This window comes from Microtus oregoni, unplaced genomic scaffold (genome assembly GCF_018167655.1).
Source record: "Microtus oregoni isolate MIOR12 unplaced genomic scaffold, Mior012 000081F_ref0000091, whole genome shotgun sequence".
Classification (NCBI taxonomy): Eukaryota; Metazoa; Chordata; class Mammalia; order Rodentia; family Cricetidae; genus Microtus; species Microtus oregoni.
This window is the reverse complement of record NW_024544541.1, coordinates 2,975,084-2,992,879: the sequence shown is the minus strand read 5'-3', so window position 1 is coordinate 2,992,879 and position 17,796 is coordinate 2,975,084. Positions and strand designations below refer to the sequence as shown.

General features: G+C 44.0%; 1 protein-coding gene across 12 annotated transcripts in view; it reads right to left on the bottom strand.

Moving 5' to 3' along the window:
• LOC121441739 (kinesin-like protein KIF1B) overlaps nt 1-17,796 on the bottom strand; it is a 140,314-nt gene that overhangs the window by 34,678 nt on the left and 87,840 nt on the right. For 9 of the 12 annotated variants that reach the window (XM_041643011.1, XM_041643010.1, XM_041643015.1 and 6 more), the window contains 9 exons: nt 13,578-13,674; nt 13,085-13,233; nt 11,540-11,718; nt 10,538-10,675; nt 8,880-9,128; nt 2,881-2,999; nt 1,113-1,198; nt 678-807; nt 364-526 (listed from right to left, as the gene is read on the bottom strand). In XM_041643011.1, coding sequence (XP_041498945.1) covers nt 364-526; nt 678-807; nt 1,113-1,198; nt 2,881-2,999; nt 8,880-9,128; nt 10,538-10,675; nt 11,540-11,718; nt 13,085-13,233; nt 13,578-13,674 — 1,310 coding nt within the window. The remainder of the gene's footprint in view (nt 1-363; nt 527-677; nt 808-1,112; nt 1,199-2,880; nt 3,000-8,879; nt 9,129-10,537; nt 10,676-11,539; nt 11,719-13,084; nt 13,234-13,577; nt 13,675-17,796) is intronic. The other 3 variants (XM_041643018.1, XM_041643019.1, XM_041643021.1) reach the window with 1 other exon arrangement.

The following is a 17,796-nucleotide window of genomic DNA, read 5'->3' as shown; positions in this document are numbered from 1 at the left end:
CATAGGTTCAAGTATTTTAGCACTTGGTCCCCAATCGGCAGCTGTTTGGGAGGCTATGGGTCCTTGAGGAGGAGAGCCTTGCTAAGGAAGTATATCACTGTGGGCAGACCTCCCTCTCCCTCCCTCTCTCTCTCTCTCTCTCTCTCTCTCTCTCTCTCTCTCTCTCTCTCTCTCTCTGAACCTGCCTGCAATGAAAGCGTGACTGGCCAACCTCTTGCTCACGTTGCCATGCCGCTTTCTCTGCCATGGCGGACTCCGGCCCCCTGAAGCTGAGATCTGCAGTGAACCTTTCTTCTCTCTAAGCTGCTTTTGCCAGGGTGCTCTATTCCAGCAACACCAGAGTAACAACGGCAGGTGGCTTACTTGAACTGACAGAAGATGTCCGCATACTCCGGAAGGATCCCACTGGCCTGGAGCACCGTGACTCGGAAGGTGAAGGCGCCGCCCAGCTTCAGGTGGTTGCCAATCTCCTCAGAAAACCCTTCCATCACCATCTTCCCATCCAGCAAAGTGCCCGACTTCAAATCTGCAGAGTTAACGATACACATACGGGTCAAGTAATGTGAAGAGGAGGACCTGGGCGCTCTTCCTGTTTCCAGGTGACCAGAGTCACTGCTCTGCCGTGGTATCAACGTTTCCCCTGAGAATCTCCTCAGTGACAGCATCTGCCTACGCACCCAAGTCATTCATTCGGTTGACTTCTTCGGCAGGAGTGATGACATCAGAACTCTGACCCTGCCCTTCCACGATCCTCAGCTCTTCCAAAGACAGGCCAGAACGAGTCATTGCGACCGAAGAAAAGTCACTCTGGAAGTAAGGCAAGGCTCGGTAAATGACGTACTCTTCCATGTCTTGATCGATTTTTATTTGTACAACAATAATAATATTTTTATTTATACAACAAATAATTATTTGTACAAAATAATAGTAAGTAGGACTAAGAGATGTGGGAGAGAAGGCAGTCTGTTAATGCATTTTCATCTTTGTAACTATTAGACATAGCCCATATCTTACTGAGTAACTAACTGTGGAGTAACCAGCATCTTAGGATTGCTAACGTTCTAGGCAAAGGAAATCCATCTACTTCCTTTTCTTTCCCAAATACTTCTTACCTGATTAAAGTACTCGTTATCAAACGATATTTTAGCTGTTCCTGACTGCCGAATCCCAGAGCCATAATCAGGAGCTTCTTCATCCGCTAAATAGAAAGAAGCCAACAAAGATGGGATGATAGTGCATGTGAGGGGAACAGCGCTCAGAGAATCATAAAGTAGGGAGGAGAGACTCAGTATAAGAGTGCATGGCAGCCGGGCGGTGGTGGCGTACGCCTTTAATCCCAGCACTCGGGAGGCAGAGGCAGGAGGATCTCTGTGAGTCCGAGACCAGCCTGGTCTACAAGAGCTAGTTCCAGGACAGGCTCCAAAACCACAGAGAAACCCTGTCTCAAAAAACCAAAAAAAAAAAAGAGTGCATGGCACTGCAGAAATGAGCCGCAGCTGCCGCTCCCAACCATTTCTGCTCAAACGAGAAGAGTTAAAAAGAACTGGTTTCAATCTTGAGTTTGTTTATAATGTCACACGTAGGAATTCTGACCCCTTAACATCTTGGCAAGACTATATATTCAATAATAGGCAACAGAGACTGAGACATTATACTGACTTGTGGACGAGGTGACTATGTGACAGTCTCCATCACACAGAGCCCAGCATTTATGAGTTAAGATAGACAGTACAGGAAACAGCCATATTCTTTCCTCAAAATGCTGGCACAGTCATGGGAAGTGAAACATGTTTGATTCACGTATTACATTTAGCAGGGAAATAAATGGCCTCTTGTCTTGAGACAGGATCTCATATATGAGTCCAGGTTGGCCTCAAACTCACTCTGTAGCTAAGGCTGACCTTCAACTCCTGATCTTCCTGTCTCTACCTTCTAATTCTGGAATTACAGCATGTACCACTATACTCAGTTAGAAAGAAAAAGTCTAATAGAAAGCTAGGCCAGAATAACCTAAAATCCTTGGTTATTCCAACGTTCAAGGCCTATCAGCTGGATGTAGGGGCTCATACTTGTGAGGCCAGCACTCAGGACATCAAGACAGGAGAACTGTTGAGTACAGGACAACCTGGACTATACCGTGAAACCTCAAACTACAAACAATTCAAAATACAAAAGTAAAATGTTCAATACGTGAGCCAAGCACTGGTGTATAATCCCAACACTTAAGAGGCTGAGGTAGGAAGAATTTGAGTTTGAGGTCAGCCTAAGATATACAGGAAAAAAAAAAAAACTATCTCAAACCAAAAGAGCCTACCCTGACTTTTTAAAAACAAACAAAAACAATGTCTTACTATATAGCTCAGGCTGACTTCAAACTACACAATCCTCCATGCTGGTCTAAATTGCTCATCACTTTTTCAAAGTCAATCCTAGAGTTAGATAGTTACACACAATTTTTCTCAAAACAGGCAATATCCCAGACTAAAGTGAAATCTACTTATGATACTTGTGGTGGTGAGGATATAGATACACTAATAGAGAGGAGGCTTAAGGAGGCCTTCCTCAATTGAAAAACACAGTGCCACTTATATATGTGGCTGAAGTGTCACCCACATGGAGCTAGCCTGTTTTTCCTGTGATTTCTTTCTCTTTTTATTTTAAGAGCGTTGGTGTTTTGCCTGCATGTAAGTCTGTGTGAGGGTGTCAGATCCTCTGAACTGGAAATACAGAGATGAGTTGCCATGTGGGTGCTGAGAACTGAACCCAGCTTCTCTGGAAGAAAAGCCAGTGCTCTTAGCCACTGAGCCATCTCTCCACCCCCTATCCTGCTTTTTCTGTAGGAAAGAACCCACAGCTCCCATTAAGAAAAAGGTCACTCACCTGCAATGGCCTGCACAGCCACGCGCAGAAATCCCCGCACTTCCCCCTTCTCACTGACGATGGCCACCCTGTGAATTAGTGGCACCGGGTACAGCAGGTTGCTCAAGTACACAAATGCCCTGGAGACAGAAACCCAGAGACAAACGTCAGAACATCTGAGGAAGGAGAGGTTGGGACTTTCCATCGATTGAGAGAATGTTTCCCCAAACTGGTCTCTGGGCCTTTTAAGATGTCTCTGAATTCTGACATCTTAAATTGCCTCGAGCTGCTTTCTCACGCAATCAATACACAAGCAAGTGTGAAGAGCGACTTAGACCAAATTACTCTCTTAAAAAAATTACACCATAGGTGGAAGAGTAACAATTGGAAGTAGATGTTCAATACTGTGATTTCTGCAGAGCAGAGGAGCTCACCGAAGAGCAAAACCTTCAGAGGTAAGCACGGACCAAGAGATCTGGCTTCTCACCATACACAAAAGAGAAACCAAGAGATTTAAAAAAGGCAGGGAAATGTGTCTGGAATAGTTACTAGTTCTAAAGTGGATTTTACATCGCAGTACTATGAGTCTTTGCTTTACTTAAAGGACTATTTAAAAGTGAGAGAAGCAGACATGTAGGCAGAGAGGCTATGCAGCCAGAAATTTCCGAGTAGTGAGCTGGCAGGAGAATGGGCATCAAGATGAAGGCTAAGGGAGAGGACAGAGCCAGCCCTATGCAGTTAGTCCCTGTCCCTCAAACTAAAGTCATCAGTAAAAAGGGGAGTTACAAGTCTCTCCTGCCTCCCCTTCTATTTTCTTCTTTTGTGGTCCTGGGGGAGAAACTACAGGTTCATACTTATTACATAAGACCTCAGCATTCTACCAGCCCAGCCCTTCTGAGACAGGGCCTCACTACTCAGGCTGTTTTTGAACTCACTTTGCAGCCTAGGCAAGCATTAAAAATCTCTATCCTTCTGCCTCAGTCTTCCAAGTAACTGCGATTACAGGCCTGAGCTTCCAGACCTGGCCAATACTTGATATTTCTAACACACTAGACAAGTCCTATCATCGTTGTGCTTTTAAAAGGTTCACTATTTTGTAGATTTTTTTAAACATTTGTATTCACGTGGTCTCACTAGACTGTGTGTATGTTGTAGGTGAGGGGATGGGAGACAACTGTGAATGAGTCCCTACTCTCTTTCCACCATGTGGGTTTCACGGATCAAAGTCAGGTGGTCAGGCTTGGTGGTAAATGCCACTACCCAATGAGCCATCTCACCTGCCCCTGCTCATTTTTTTAAAGCAATTAAAACTGATCATCACAAGTCCAAAGGGCACATGTTCCAATGACTGGAAGAAAAAGTGCAATCTAGTTCCTACTGTTACTCCTGTCTTCTCACTTGGTATATGCTGATCTTTGTACATAAAACAAAAGACAAAGAGTATATTACCCCAGGAAACTAAAAATAACTGACCCTGATGCACAGGACTGTTAGCTGCATTTCTTGATCTAACGTTTACATTACAAAGAGAGAAGAATGAAGGAATGGATACTCAGGATTTCAACTCAAAACAATGAAAGAGATTATGAAAATAGGTACAATGCATTACATTAATAACATTTAAGAGCATAAATGAAGACGCATGAAAAGCAAACACAAATAACTGCAAATGAACAGGAAATTGTAGCATGATGTCTAATTCCCTTTCAGTCTGCTCCAAAGCAAGAGAGAATATTAACAGAGGAGTAACTTTCGCTCAACAGAAACTTATGAATGAAAATGTAATCTAAAAAGGATTACCAGTAGGATCAAACACCACTACCTCGACTGGGTTTCAAAAACTAAGGATTTGGCATATGGAAACAAATGGCTAATTTCACTTCCAAAGTCAGCACACACACAGGCTACACTCCTGCCTCAATGGCATTCCAGTCAGACCTGCCCACTTCCAGTGCCTGGGCCATTAAGAGCCATCACACGTCTCTCCTTCCTGCAGTCCTGTCCTCCACCCCATGCTTTGATTTCACAGCCTTAGGTCTTACTGTAAATGCTGCTTCCATGACAGGCCCTCCCAACATTACATGCTGGAGACACACACACACACACACTCCTTTCACTGTGGCTATCACTGCATCTATGTGATTATCACTCAGTGTCTTCATCACTCACCAGACTACAAGACTGTGAGGACAGGAGCCAGCTCTGGTTTGCTCACCTCTCTGCAGAGACGTGGCTTGCAGTAAATACACTCAATGAATATCTAGTAAGTGAATGCTTAAGTATGTTAGAACCCAGGAAGGTGACCCATCCTTTATCTTTACACAGAAGTGGAAAACTTTTCAGGAAGATGGGTCATACCGGGACAGAAACGTAAGCCACCTAACTTTATACTAGTCTGACTTTTCAAAAGCAAACTTATGATGGATATTGACCACATAGACTACTTAGAGATCCCACTGTTACTTAATTTTACTATGTAAAGTATAATTATTAGACAAAATTAAAAACCACTGTAGTGCATGCGTTCTTTACGACCTTGACATGTTAGGCAGAGGCTGTACTGCTAAGCAAAGTCACCAGCCCAAGAGCTACTTGTTTTTAGAAACATACATTCACAGGCATATCATCACAAAATAATGCTGGACTGCACATTAACGGTGACAATTCCTTCTGCCCATGACAAAGGCTGTTCTAAACACTGATGCACTGGAGGCACTGTACACGTCCATCTCTAGGAGAGTCTACGGCAAGGCAGAGGCACTGGCTCTGTGACACAGACACGCTCACTAGACAGCTAAGTGCCGTGCAATCAGAACACAGCCTATAGCCCAACGCTGTGCAAGGCTTCTCCTCGGAAGCTTTCAAACTCGAAAATCACAATTAACTCTGCATTGAATGTCCTTATACTTTGACCCAGCAGACTGAAGGAGAACAGGGATGGAGGGGAGAAGATGTAAAAAGACACATGAGCAGAAAATGATGTGAAGTTACATCAGTAAGAGAAGCTAATTTGTCAACATAAAGAAAATCAGCATAATTACGGTGATACTCATAGAAAAGACATCAGTTTATGTACTTGAGAAAGGTCACAGAATAACCACCTTTTCCTCCTTTCGCCCAGAAGACTAACATATATTTTACATTTCAGCCCGAGTTATGATGGCGTTTCATAACATCCCAACATGCCGTAAGAGAATAGCTAAAGGGACAAGCTCTTTTACTCTGGATACAAAGATTCACCAGAGGCAGCCATGGCCAAGAAACACACCTATCAATGGAATTCAAAGGAAACATGCAAATTTTTACAGTGAGTTCTGTTTATAATTCTGGGCCAATAGGGAACCTGACACCATGAACTATACAACAGGAAAGGACTTATAACGTGACACGTCCGGTCACCAGCGCACAACTGGGAGATGCTGCTGGGGCAAAACTGGAGAGCTGTTCTTCACTGACGGCTATGACTTCACCTTCTCCCAGGAGCTTCTGTTTGGTGGTAAGATTTGAACCCAGGGAAATCACCACCGAGTTCTCCCCAGCTCACCACCTCAGCCCCCTTCTTGCAAAGAAGTGTTAGCTCTAGAACCCAGAAATCCCAACTAATGAAAACATCAACTCCTGAGCCCACAGCTCCACAAATATTCTAAATGAAAATCAGTGTAGCTGACTGCTTTATATCTATTCTTTTTTTTTTTTTTTTTTGGTTTTTTGAGACAGGGTTTCTCTGTGGCTTTGGAGCCTATCCTGGAACTAGCTCTGTAGACCAGGCTGGTCTCGAACTCCCAGAGATCCGCTTGCCTCTGCCTCCCGAGTGCTATATGTATTCTTATATACGACAGACGGAATAAAACTAGAAAGAAACTATGCATTTTACTTGGCACAGTGAGTGGCCACATTAAGGAGGATTCTGACTTAACTCTTTCATAAAACCAACTCAAGATACAAGTACTTCTAAGAAAAAGTCTTTTTTTTTTTCTTTTGAAGACACTATGTAGCCCTACCTCTCCTGGAACTCACTATGTAGAGATCAGATTGGCCTTGAACTCACAAAGATCTGCCAGCTTCTGCAGTGTATCACTATGCCTGGCTCTAAGCAGAAGTCTTAATGGCAATATTCATTTTGTTAGTAGAGATAATAAAATATAAAAAAGGGGGAAAATGGATTTTTTATGGTGTTTAATTAATTAATTAAGTATATATATAGTGGTCTGCCTGCCTGCAGGCCAGAAGAAGGCACCAGATCTCATTACAGATGGTTGTGAACCACCATGTGGTTGCTGGGAACTGAACTCAGGACCTCTGGAAGAACAAGCAATGCTCTTAACCACTGAGCTATCTCTCCAGCCCGAAAAATTTATTTTTTAAAAAAAGGTTCTTTTCCTCTAACTCATTTAAGTTGCTTGTCCTAAGTGAGTTCCAGAGAAGTCCAGGACTCAAGGTCCTCCTGACCACTGTGTTGGGATTCTCTTTACCAGGCCTCCTCCTCATAGTGTGATGTTGCAGAACACGGCAAACAGACAGAGGAGTGAATGCAAAGTGAATAAGCTAATAATCATAATCTGGTTCTACTGCCAGTCTTCTTAGACTAGAACAGGAATGCACTGAGGGATACAGATCGGAATAAATAAAGCACTCTTCGTGCACACTTCTCTCATTTCAATATAAAATGGCTTCTCTAAAGCCCTAACACTGGCAATGCACCACAGGCTAACAATATTCACGACTATATCATCTCATCTCATTTGTTCATGGAGAATCTGTATTATAGAACTCAGGCCACTCTAGCAATTTCGGTGTCACTTCTACCTAAAGCTTTTCTTTCTGTTCTCACCGTCATCCTCTCCAGTGAGTGAGGAGTTCCCACCAGGGGTCCAGTCCATATGACAGCTAAGTCTGAACTCCACGTCTATTGTGTCAGGAGACAAGCAGCTGGTGCTTACCCGCTCCACAGTGGTAGATTAGTGCATCATTAACCTTAATCTTTGTTTTTTCCAGACAGGGGTTCTTTGTATCACCTTGGCTGTCCTAAAACTAGCTCTGTAGACTAGGCTGGCCTCGAACTCACAGAGATCTGCCTGCCTCTGCCTCCTGAGTGCTGCCACCACTGCTTGGCTTTGTTTCTGTTATTTTTTTTTTAAGACAGAATCTCACGTGTTCCAAGCTAGATCCAAACTCTATGTAGCCACGTATAACCCCAAATTCTAATCTTCCTGCCTCCACCCCAAGTGCTGGCATTGGAGGTGTGCACTACCATACCCAGCTTAAAGCAATGAGCATTCTACTATCAAACCTAAAATTACTTCATTACTAAGAGTGGACGTGGAAATATCAGGAACCTATGCACCTCTGACAGAGGGGTGTGCACACCAAGAGCTGGAGACAGTGACTCAACCTGGGACCTCAAGGTAAAAGTTTCATGTACCACAAACAAATACTGATGATGGTGACAAAGATAACTTCCTAAGATCCATGATTATAAACCCTACAAGTTATTTCTGGCAGAAGTCCGGACCTGCAGATAGGTTCAGAGACCAGACACAGCCAGACCGCCGCTGTCAACAAAGGAGAGCTGGGCACTCCCGATTCTCCTCTAGAGCAAGTCCACTGCAGTCCTCTAATTTCTGAGGTGCCACCGATTCCTCAGCCTAACCTGGGGCTTTCTTGGCTCCTGCTCATTTTATTCCCATCTGTTTCCCTTTAGAGATGAAGCATCTAGACTACAGTAACGTGTACTGAACCCATTACATGGGAATCTTAATTGCTGGGCAATCTGGGCCAAGCAGTCTCCAGGTAGTCCTCATAAGATGCTGTCTCGTGTACTAAGTAGACTGTGCCTCCCAGGCAAGGCCTGTGATCATTTTCTAGCCTCACTGGCCTTCACAGACCTTTGAGCACTGGAAGACTCAGGCAGGACTGTTCTTGAAGTAAAGGGCTAAAGCAGGGTTATCCAAAATTGTACAAAGAGGCATTTAGAACAAGAGCTGGTCCCTTTTCGCCTTTCTCACAATAACCTCACCAACCTTCCTACTAAAATGAACCAAGGGGATCGGTCGTAAAACGGGTCATGCCCATCACTGAAGAGATCTGATCCCTCTTCCATCCCTGCGTCAGAGCCGGTGTCATCCACGAATGCCTCATCATCAAAATCCTCCATGTCATCCTGCTGCTCGTCAGCCAGTTCAGTGATGTCGGAATCGGCCGTGGAAAAAGTGGGGGAGGGTGTGCGGTCGGCAAGGCGCTCATTCACACAGCCGTGGAAAATGGGGGAGCTAGACACCAGGTAAGACGCCGATTAACACAGGCAGGGAGAGAGGAACAGTTGGTTAAATAGGACGCTCAGGTGCCAACAGGACAGAATCCACTGGCAGAATCAACACGGTAAAAGCATAGAAAAGCAAAAGTGGAAAATGAGCATAAACGGCATGGCTCAGGTAAAGGGAACAGGGCAGGCTGAGAAGATCTATAAGGACAGAGCCTCAGAATAAGAAACGCAAAGAGCCTCCATGAGTGGACCATCTCAGGTTGTTTATGTTCTCCAGTTTACACAAAAGATCAGCATCCTGTCCTCCAAAAGCTACTCATAAGGAAAATAATATGGCTTTAAGCAAATTCTCTTGTCAGTTCAGAGCAGAACACCAAATGGATGAAACTGTGTATACCAAAGCAGCAGAGGCTCACATGAGACGTGTCTGGCAGGTCCCCCTCTGCAAAGCCTCGTCTACTATCAGAATAGAGTGGAAAAGGTTGACCCATAACTACCTTCAGTCAGCTCCTTTACAAACCATAGCAGGGCATTGAAGAGTAACTCAAAATTCTGGAACTAGTAAGCTCAAGATTCACCTAAGGCTGGAGAGATGGCTCAGTGGTTAAGAGCACTCGCTGCTCTTGCAGAGGACCTGGATTTGGTTCCCAGCACCCTCAAGTAGCTCACAACCATCTGGAAGTCAAGTTCCAGGGGATCCAATGTGTTCTTTTGGCTCGGGTGAGCATCAGGTATGCATATAAATACAGACACATATGCAGGCAAAATACCCATACACATAAAAAATAAAATCTTTTTAAAAAATTTACATTTCTCTGCTTTTACATTTCTAGAACTCTTTAGAACTAAAATCTAAATACACACTCACTAAGGTGCTTTTGTTTCCATACAATGTTGAGAGCGATGTCTTTATAAAAGGAGAGGCTAGCATGGTGTGCAGCTAACTTGCCCTGGGTAATAACCAAAGCAAGAAAATACTGATCAGATTTCAGAGGTTCTCCACCACAGTCTGAGAACACACCCTGTGACTTCTATCTAAGCCGTATGGGATTCAGACAAGTCTTCTTTTTCTTCTCAGTTTACCTTGATCAACTACAAAACGTTTTGCAAGCTGAGAGTCTAGGATGACCGTCAGATGCTCTGGCTACAAGTCTGACAAAGCAATGCACACTGTGTGAAACTGCAGTAAATATACTAAAGAATACGGTGGTTCTGAGTGGAGAAGATCAGACAGAGGTGGCTTTTGGTTTGTTTTTTCTTCTAGTGCTGGGAACCGACATCCTAGGCTGAGCACCAAACCTCACCTGAGAAGAAGCTTTTATATACATATTCCTTTCCCCCATATTCTCTACCAACATTTTCAAAAGTAAAAGTACTTGCTATTATTTTTCCAAAGACAACAAAATCACTACATACCTTCCCACAAGCTTGAACCAGTGGAACCGATCGTAGAAGGGGTCGCTGCCGGTCATGGTGGCTTCGCTCTCGTCTTGGGCACCGGAAGCCATCTCACCTGCTCTGTCATACATCTCTCGCATTAAATCCAGTCTCTGTCTGTGGGGCAAATACAGGGCAAACTGAGTTCAGATCAGGAGACGGCACTAAACTTCGCTCTGGAAACTGCTTGCATGCAAACCACTTCTAAGAAGCCACTCCTATCACTTAATGCTATTACATCAGGCACAGCCATCAGCACAGAAACCAAAACGCTCAGAATCCAAAATGTGTGAGCAGAGAGAGAAGACACTGGAAGTAAAAAAACGGTCTATTGAGTCAGATTTTCTCAGAAGCACATACAAGCGTGTGATCTGATTTGATTAAACTTATAGTCGGGGAAGACACGAACTTCAATGGTGTTTGACATCTCAAATAAAATTAGATAAAAGAAATTATTTTGTCACACTCGATGTAAAAGAAATGAAATGGTCTCTCCCCTGTTTATTAAAGATTACCATGAGGTCCAGGACTAGAGTAAGAGGATCCAAGATAGAAATAAACACAAACTTGGCTCATCTAAAATATAAGAGGGCTTATGAAAGCAATTAAAAAAAATCAATAAATGTTGAAGTTGTCTGAGAAATGAGTGTCACTGACTTGAGAAAACGGACGGATGATAATATTCTTGACAGTGCTTAAAGACCACAGAAAAGGAACTGACATTATCTTCAGAAAGAGGTGAGTATGAGGGAACCCATTTAAGCAATCAGCGCAATCCTCTTTTTTTTTTTTTTTTTCCCCTCAAGACAAGAGTTTCTCTGTATAGCCTTGCCAGTCTGGAACTTGCTTTATAAATCAGGCTGGCCTCGAACTCACAGAGATCCGCCTGCCTCTGCCTTCTGAGTGCTGGGATTAAAGGCGTGCGCCACCACAGCTGGCTATTTTCTTTTAAAGAATATTCTTTTATGAGTATTTTCCTACTTGAGTTTATCCAAAGACCAATAATGTGTTGCTCCATTCTTCAGGTCCTGGACTTCCACTGCCACCACCGTACGAGGGAAAGGCCTGTCCTCATGAGTTTTTTCCATCTCCGTGGGAAGTAATTCAGGAGGCAAAGGGGAATACAGTGTGTCAGTCAGCAGAACGAACTGAAACTGCACCTAAAGCGAGAGAATAAAGACGGACAAGTGTGCATATGACTGTCTCAGCACGTGAGGGTCAGACACAAGGGACTGGGGATTTAGCAAGTGCAAGGCCCTGGGCTCGGGCCATAGTTCCGGGAGATTCAGAGACAAGGCGATATAGCATTGCTAAGGGGAAAGAGGTCAAATACAGAACATCTATCCAACAGACAGCTGTGGCTAACTGAAGACCTGGTCCACATTTTAACTGAGGGGACAATCTTAATTTTAAACTAAGGTATTCACAAACTTTGTTTTCCTGGGGTGGCGACTTTCCCCCCACAAACTAAAACCTCAGTAAATATGGTAGGAGGATGAAGACTCCCGTGGAACATAAACAAGAGGCTGAAAGGAGGACGGCAGTTTCCCAAGGGGAGGATGCACGTGTGGCCTTTTAGTGGACTGCGGAGGGTAACCACTAATCATTCAAGCATTTGCTATGTAGTAAGTATCGTGACTATCATTTTCTTCTTGCATTAGTATTACTCCTTGCCTTATATTATTACCTCCAAATACTAATTAAGCAACAGGTACAGCAACAAGAAAAGATAGAGTTCCCGACTTTAGTTCACGCAATGAAGAGAATGGTTAATAAATAACACAATGTATTTCTGAAATCATGAGTGAAGATGTCACCTACCCCAGTTCACAAATGTAAAACACTCGCCTAGGAGAAGACAACAGTTTTCCAGTCAGGTAGTCTGTGTTTCTTCCTACTCCACAATACAGTCCCCAGCTCTTGAGCAGTGAGGCACACAGAAGAACCAAGGATTCCAAATTTAAGAACAATATTTGGACGTTGCACACAAGGCGGTATGCTCAGTCACAGCAGCAGTTTGGGGCTGTTGACATGTCTAGGCACTGTTAAGAGTTCTGCATGCAGCCGTTCTCTCTCGTCTCTCATCGCCCTCGGTGGCAGGTTCTGCTGCCACCCTAGTCTGTAGATGAGGCCATAAAGCTACGGAGCCATTAGGTCAGCTCAGCTGCTGCTGGGCTGGACTGGCTGGCTGAGCACAGAGCACATACACTGGTCTCAAAGCTGAAGGGCAAGAACTACAAGAAGACCATGGTTTTCCCCAGAAATCCAACAAAAGCATGTATCTGCTGACAGGTTTATTCAGCTCCCACTTAGAATACTCAGGTTTGTAAAATAAGCCAGAAAACAACGACTGTAAATTTTTCATTACTACCTATGTTAACTTTTCATTACAACCTATGTTGTGCTGGCACACAGATGGAATAAAGCTTTTCACGGCACCGAACAGCTGAGTCCCCCCAAGTGAAAGGCAAATTTAAGGCTATTAATTTTAGTGAACACACTCTGCCTCCAGATCACCCTCCATACCTTCTTCTTTAGCTCCACGCTGATGGCATTGGCTTCCTTCAGGTATACTGCATTACCCCAGAGTAAGTCCCGTAACGAAGTAAACTGGTGAGACTTCCATTTCCGGAAGGCCCACTGGGCCAACTCAAACTCATGCTGTGTCCAAGGAACTGAAAGAGCAGAGGAAGCAAACTTAACAGTGACTTCACAACCGTGAGGGACTTCATCCCTCCTATGCAGTATATATATGTACTCTAGAAAAACCTAAAGTGTAAAGAATACGGTTCTGGGTTGCTTGGCTTGTTTGAGACAGGGTCTCATGCAGTCCAGGATGGCTTCAAATCTGCTATGAAGTCAAGGGTGGCCTCGAACTCTTCATCCTCCTGCTCAACCTCCAAGGGTTGGGATCACACGCATCCCTGTTAGTTTGTTATATTTGTTTATTGTAAACGTTGCCTTGCAGTTTTTTATTGGAGGACAGGCATGTGCCATAGCTGCACGAAGAGGCTCTCACCTTCCTCCTCCTCCTCTTCTTCCTCTTCAGTTGTTTCTGCAGCCAGAGAACGAGTCTCGACCTGCCTCTGCAAGGCCTGCAGTTTACTCTCATAGTCCTGAGTGAAAAGAAAGGAGATAACATGTAGAGAAGGGAGGAAATAAGAAGGAAAGGGGGAAACGGAAGGAGGGGAAGCAAAGTCAGCAAGGGACAAACACAGGAAGCGGGTGGGGACAGTATCTCACACATCAAGGATTCCAGAGAACGAAAATCCCAGGGAGAATTCAAGTCACCAGGACCTCCTGAGACCCCACTCTTCTAACTAGTCGAAAGGGGAGAGAATTAGGCTATAGATTTTGAGGCTCCTTGTGGCTGAAGACTCCAAGCCCACAGTACTCCTGAACTGAAACAGCTGGTTCAAGGGGAAGTCTATGTTAAATATGTATTAGTATATGGATTGAAATGAGTACAATACAAATCACGTTTACCTCTGTTTCTCCACCTGACCCACGTATTCTCTTTTCTCACTGAAGGACTCATTATAAGCTTTTAAATTCTGTGTCTGTGGGATCGTGCAGGAAGAGGTCACAACAGGGTGCTGGAGCCCAAGGAGCCAGGGGGACAGCTGTGAGCAGCCCGCTGCTGAGACCTGGACTCATGGCCTCCCCAAGAGCAGTAGTTGCTGATCACCGCTGAGGTGTCTCTTCAGCCTTGCTCCGTGGACTTTTGGTACAAGCAGCATGACCACAAAGGGAGCAGTGGTCACTGGATGATGGGGAAAAGTCTTGTTCTTTTTATTAATTAAGATTTATTATTATTAATTATTAAATAGGGGACTGAGTTTTGGGTCTAACAACTGGTCTTACTGTCTTTGGTTTTTTTTGTTTGTTTGTTTGTTTGTTTGTTTGTTTCTTTTCGAGAAAGGATTTCTCTGTGGTTTTGGAGCCTGTCCTGGAACTAGCTCTTGTAGACCAGGCTGGTCTTGAACTCACAGAGATCCGCCTGCCTCTGCCTCCTGAGTGCTGGGATTAAAGGCGTGTGCCACCACCGCCCGGCCTGGTCTTACTGTCTTATAACTCCAGAAAGCAAACATTTTCCTAAGTAATAATTTCTTCATTTTTAAAGATTTTATAGTCTATGATCCTTCGTACCCAACAGCTGGTGAAGGATCAACAGATAAACACGAGAGCTCTCTTACGTGGAATGATGCTAATCAAATGGCACTCCTGTGTGTATGCATGCACACACGTTTCTGTGTGTGAGTTCAGGGATGCACATGTGTGGAGGTTGTCGTTGGTACATTCTTTATTGTTTTCTCCACCTTTTAAAGTTTTAAATTCTATTAATTCGTTTGCTTATTTATTTCTTAGTGTGTGTGTGTGTGTGCATGTGAGTGTGGGCACACACGTGCTGCAGTGAGGTGGAGGTCAGATGACAAACTTTAAGAATCGGTCCTCTCCTTCTACCATGTGGGTTCCTGAAATGGAGCTCAGTCAGCAGGCTTGGCATCCAGCGCCTTTACCCGCTGATCCATCTCACCAGTCCACAACAAAAAGATTAACAAGTCGAATCAATTCCATGGATAAATGTCAACTGAATCTCAGATTAAAACACACACTTTTTTTGTTTGTTTTGTTTTGTTTGATTTTCAAGACAGCCCTGGCTGTCTTGGAACTTGCTTTATAGAGCAGGCTGGCCTTGAACTCATAGAGATCTGCCTACCTCTGATTTCCAAGTGCTGGGATTAAAGGCATGAGTCACCACCACCTGGCTAAAACACACATTCTTCTAAAATTTGTATTTATGAGAAAAGTAAGAATAGATTATTTATTTATTTGTTTGCTTGTTTTTCAAGACAAGGTTTCTCTGTGTAGCCCTGGCTGTCCTGGAACTTGATTTGTGGACCAGGATGACCTCGAACTCACAGAGACCAGCCTACTTCTGCTTCCTGAGTACTGGGGTTTAAAGGCATGTGCCACTACTGCTCGGCTAAAAGGAGACTTTTAAAAATAGGTGTATATTGCATAATGTAGAACTAGCATTAAATTTCTTAGAAGATAATCATATTAATAGACTAGCACTGGTTTTAGGAGGTATAAATATAGAGGCATCGAGGAGCCAACTACCATGATGTCTCCCGTTTTCAAACTAAAAGGTGAACAAAGTGATGAGGGCTGGTGAGATGGCAGGGGTGAGAGGACCTGGGTTCAGTTCCCAGCACCTATATCAAATGGTTCAAAACCACCTTGTAACTCCGGCTCTGGGAGATCCAATGCCTCCTGGCCTTGGCAGGCACCACGGTGCACATAAACTAATAAAGGCACATCACATGCAGATAAATAAATAAATAAATAAATAAAGTTCTTTGCACCATTTTTTCAGCTTCTCTGTAGTGTTGAAATGTGCACTTGGTAGCCATTAATTATTTTCCCCTTACGACCTGTTTATAACACGGGATTCTTCCAGCAAAAGGAGAAAGGCATGCCATTTCATCTCACAATCACCAGGGAGAAAAACCCACATTTCCTCTTGGGGAGTTCTTTAAGAGCAAGTCTTTGAGTTGGTCAAACTACCAACCAGAACAAAGTCTAGACTCTACCAGCTAAGGTATGAGGACAGCTTTATTCAGAGGTTCTCGCCAGGCTTTAGTGGGAATAAACGATCTCTCATGACACTCAGAATGGGGAAAATACCAACCTCCAACTAAATTCTGACCAGAATTTGGTAGTTCAATAGAAGAACCATTTTCTGAATTGAAGTTCTTTTCCAAACCTAGCCACTTACGAGCTTCCAAGGATAGAGTCACAATATCTGTGTGTGTGCGCGTGTGCACATACGAACATGTGCACGCATGCATGAGTGTACACATGTGTGCATGTGCCCCTCAGAGGCCAGAAGGTGGCACTGGCTAGAGCTACAGGTGACTGTGAGCTGTCTGACATAGGTGCTAGACATCCAACTCCAGTCCTCTATAACAGCCGCAAGCTCTTAACCTCTAAGCCATCTCTCTAACCTCGAGACATATGTATTGTTTTCCTACTAAGAACCTGATGCTACAAATACAGAGGTTAGTAAGAAAAAGGGCCCATAGGTGAGGGGAAAACAGACGGCAAACAGTGGACATTTCCACACTCTAACCTTGGTGGAGAAAAGCATTCTGGAGAATAGACAGCAAGGAAGAAGACAGACGAGGAAGACCATCAGATGGGGTGGTAGGAAAAGTGAAGTGAAACCAACGTCAGCCGAGGGACAGGAGAGGCTGCTTGCGTTCCTAGAGGCACCTGTCAGACCTTTTACAGCATCCTACATTTCTCTCTTGGCTGGTCACACAGTACTGATAACCAGTGTGGTTATCTGTCCAGTGGCTGCTTCTCCATAATTCTGAATTTCTCAAGCACAGGGAACACACTGTCATTTCCGATCCGAGCATCTGACACATATCTCTCTTCCAGACAGAGACAGTCATGTCCTCATCTTCTAGATCAAAAGGACTCAAAAATGACCGCCTTTTAGATCAAAGACCAGCACACCATGGCCTCTGGGCTGGATCCAGACACCTATCCACATGGTCAACAAAGCTCAAAGCACTACTAAGGACTAGAAGTAGACTCCAGTACACGCACAAAGCCCCATCTGGTTCCATCCCAACACCAATTTTAAAGTGTTACAATCTGGCTTTTTAATAGAAAATGATCTGCAACCCCAGTTCTACCTCAACAGTTTTGGATTTCAAAGGTGCTTAAGGGATCAGACATCACCTAGTACTCTGGATGCAAATGATTAGGTCTCATGCCAGACCTAGGCATCATTAATTTTGGCGGTGGACACATCAACTGCTCTCACAAGACTCTAGGACACTGTGACACTATACTCAGGAACGACTGCTCTGAGTCCTGTGTGCACAGATGGCTGGTGAAATGAACACAGCAGAGAAGGCCCTCATTCTGTTAGCTTACATCTGCACGAAAGAACCAAGCAAGTGTATAGATAGGCTAATCACAGGTTGTAATTACTAGAATAATGTGAGTTGATAGACCACTTGTCTAGAAAACAAAAATATATATAGCACTGTATGGACTAGGTGTGTTGGTGCAAGCCTGCAATGTGAGCACTAGGGAGGTGGAAGCAGGAGAAACACAGGTTCAAGGTCACCTTCAGCTACACAGAAAATTAAATGCCACACATGAGACCCCATTTCAAAAAATCATTTATTTCTTTTGAGACAGGGTCTTACTATGTA